This window comes from Chlorocebus sabaeus, chromosome 3, assembly GCF_047675955.1.
Source record: "Chlorocebus sabaeus isolate Y175 chromosome 3, mChlSab1.0.hap1, whole genome shotgun sequence".
Taxonomy (NCBI): domain Eukaryota; kingdom Metazoa; phylum Chordata; class Mammalia; order Primates; family Cercopithecidae; genus Chlorocebus; species Chlorocebus sabaeus.
Window position 1 is genome coordinate 7,011,203 of NC_132906.1, and position 2,810 is coordinate 7,014,012.

Here is a 2,810-nt window from a genome sequence, read left to right on the forward strand (position 1 = left end):
ACCCGCAAAAGGGAGAGGAGGGGGCGAGGGCGCCTGTTACGGCGTGGGTGGGGTTGACAAGAATAGAGTACATTATGCAGTTCATTTAGTTAACAAGTGAAATAATGAGGAAGCGTGCAGAGTGAATGCCAAGAGAAAAGGCACAAAAACCCTATTGAGAGGCCCTGGCCGCTCCTGGCGTAGCCCATCACATGGCAATAGTCCTATTTAAGCTGCGCCGCCGGCGCCTTTCAGCACCACTAGCGCTGGCCAGCACCCCGCGCTCTTTGGGCGGTGCCCGCGGCAGCGGAGGCTGCGGTTTCAGCCTAAGTCTCAGCCGCGCCTTCAGCCTCGTGGGCAGAGGCAGCTGCGGGATACCGCGGCCGGGGAAAGTGCGTGGACAGCCGGAAGGTGCGGTGGGAGCAGAGGGCGGGCTGGCTGCGGGGCGGCCGCGCGCCGGGGCCATGCCGCGCTCCTTCCTGGTGGACTCGCTAGTGCTGCGAGAGGCGGGCGAGAAGAAGGCTCCCGAGGGCAGCCCGCCGCCGCTCTTCCCCTACGCCGTGCCCCCGCCGCACGCGCTACACGGTCTCTCGCCTGGCGCCTGCCACGCGCGCAAGGCCGGGCTGCTGTGCGTGTGCCCGCTCTGCGTCACCGCCTCGCAGCTGCACGGGCCCCCCGGGCCGCCCGCGCTGCCTCTGCTCAAGGCGTCCTTCCCACCCTTCGGCTCGCAGTACTGCCACGCGCCCCTGGGCCGCCAGCACTCCGCTGTGTCGCCCGGGGTCGCTCACAGCCCGGCCGCCGCGGCCGCCGCCGCCGCCCTCTACCAGACGTCCTATCCGCTGCCTGACCCCAGGCAGTTCCACTGCATCTCTGTGGGTAAGCGGGGCCGCCGCGCAGAGGGACAGGGCAGAGGTGATCCGAAGCAGGATGGAGAGCCAGGGATGGAGGAAGAGGGACCCTGGGCTTTCTGGGGGCGGTGAGGGTCATGTCGGGGACTAAGGGGGGCGCTTGGGGTGGAATGCAGATAGAGGGCCAGGACATAACACCAGGAGGCGGATGAGGGCGGACGTTCAGGTCCTGGAGTGGGGGCCGGGGTTAAGTGAGGGCTGGGATCCAGGGCTCTCCATGAAGGGGAAGGAGTTCCAGGGCTGCCTGACTCCGGGAGAATCAGGATCTCGGAGCTGGACAAGGAGGCGCTCACTGTAACTCTGCCGTGGGTAGTGTTGGGGCGAAGAGGTGGGTAAGAGGTCAAAGTCGTAGGATTCTGGCGGCTGCCTACCTAGGTATTGGATCCACAGCACAGAGGTCTGATCGCTTCCCTCTCTGCTCTGCCACCTCCAGATAGCAGCTCGAACCAGCTGCCCAGCAGCAAGAGGATGCGCACGGCTTTTACCAGCACTCAGCTGCTAGAGCTGGAGCGCGAGTTCGCCTCTAATATGTACCTGTCCCGCCTACGTCGCATTGAGATCGCGACCTACCTGAATCTGTCCGAGAAGCAGGTGAAGATATGGTTTCAGAACCGCCGAGTGAAGCACAAGAAGGAGGGCAAGGGCAGCAACCATCGTGGCGGCGGCGGCGGGGGTGCCGGTGGTGGCGGGAGCGCACCGCAAGGCTGCAAGTGCGCATCGCTCTCCTCAGCCAAGTGCTCCGAGGATGACGACGAATTGCCCATGTCTCCGTCCTCCTCAGGGAAGGACGACCGGGATCTTACGGTCACTCCCTAGGCGCGCGTCTCCCTAGGTCCCCCACCCCAAGACCTCCCTGCGCCTCGGTGACTAGTCCTGGGACTCAGCGCTGGTTCCCAGGCACCCGCTGCCAGACCACTGCCCGGCATGGATTTGGCACGGTTTTGCAGAGGTCCCGGGCCTGGGCAGGGCTGAGAGCTTGGCAGAGACTGGACCACGGTGTCCCCGCCCCAGGGCTCGCTTGCGTCCAGAGCCAACTCCAAGCTGTGAACACTATAAGCGCTCAAGTCCTCCTGGGCAGTGCAGCACAGCGGCCCCAGCCTGCAAGCCTGCTTGGCGCAGCGCCTTGCTGACAACCGGCGCCTCCTATCCCGCCCTCTCTGGGCTGGCTTGGGCTTCCTCGCTTACTCTACTGTCCTCCGCTCTCGGTCAAGGTCGGCAGCCTTGGATGCTCGTTCGCTTCTCTTTTTAAAATCTCTTTTTGTCCCTCCCCACCTCTTTTCTGTGATCATTTATTTACTCGGCCCCCGCCCGCCATCACACACATTTATGAACCCCCCTTTTATTTCCTTTTCCTTTTCCCTTCTCCTCCTCAGGAAGCCTCCTCCTTCAGTCAGTCCATGTGTCCCTTGATCTGGCCTTGCTGTCCTCAGTCCCCACTCTTGATCTGGCCTTGCGGTCCTCAGGCTCCTCTCACAGATGATAAATTTCGCCCGTAGTATCCATACTGGGGAAACCCATTCGCTGTTTCCGACACGCTCTTCATTCCTCTAAACATAGGACCCCACTCTCCGACGCTGGCGACCCCACTCTTCCCTCTCCAGACTCTGGTCCGCCCCAGGCTAGCTGTGTAATTGTACGGCCTCTGCAATGCCAGAAGATATTTATTTATTTATTTATGTACAAAATTTTAAATAAACTTTTTTTTTTCTTAGAAATGCCCGTGACTCTGAGCCCAGAGGCCTTCGCTCTGGAGTAGACAGGCGCCAACCTGGATTGGGCCTCCGTGCTGGGAAGGGTTGGGGATCCAGTTGCAGGGTCCGAGCCGGCTCCTCGCCTTACAGCTCAGCCAGTGCCTCTCGGCACCCTCAGCTCCGCTGAGAGCCCGCCTTCCATGCCAGCCAGGTGCGCGCTAACGATTGTCCC

General features: G+C 62.1%; 1 protein-coding gene across 1 annotated transcript; it reads left to right on the forward strand.

The window, feature by feature from the left end:
• Nucleotides 1–235: 235 nt before the first annotated feature.
• Nucleotides 236–2,544, forward strand: GSX1 (GS homeobox 1). The gene is made up of 2 exons (XM_008021805.3): nucleotides 236–855; nucleotides 1,321–2,544. Exons 1-2 carry the CDS (start codon nucleotides 444–446, stop codon nucleotides 1,701–1,703), a joined length of 795 nt encoding a protein of 264 aa, XP_008019996.2. The 5' UTR covers nucleotides 236–443; the 3' UTR covers nucleotides 1,704–2,544.
• Nucleotides 2,545–2,810: the final 266 nt, after the last annotated feature.

Excerpts from the sequence above, each read along its gene's own strand:
- GSX1 (XM_008021805.3), top strand. The coding sequence starts at position 444 with ATGCCGCGCTCCTTCCTGGTGGACTCGCTAGTGCTGCGAGAGGCGGGC. Across the intron at positions 856-1,320 it reads GTTCCACTGCATCTCTGTGG|ATAGCAGCTCGAACCAGCTG; the intron begins GTAAGCGGGGCC and ends TGCCACCTCCAG.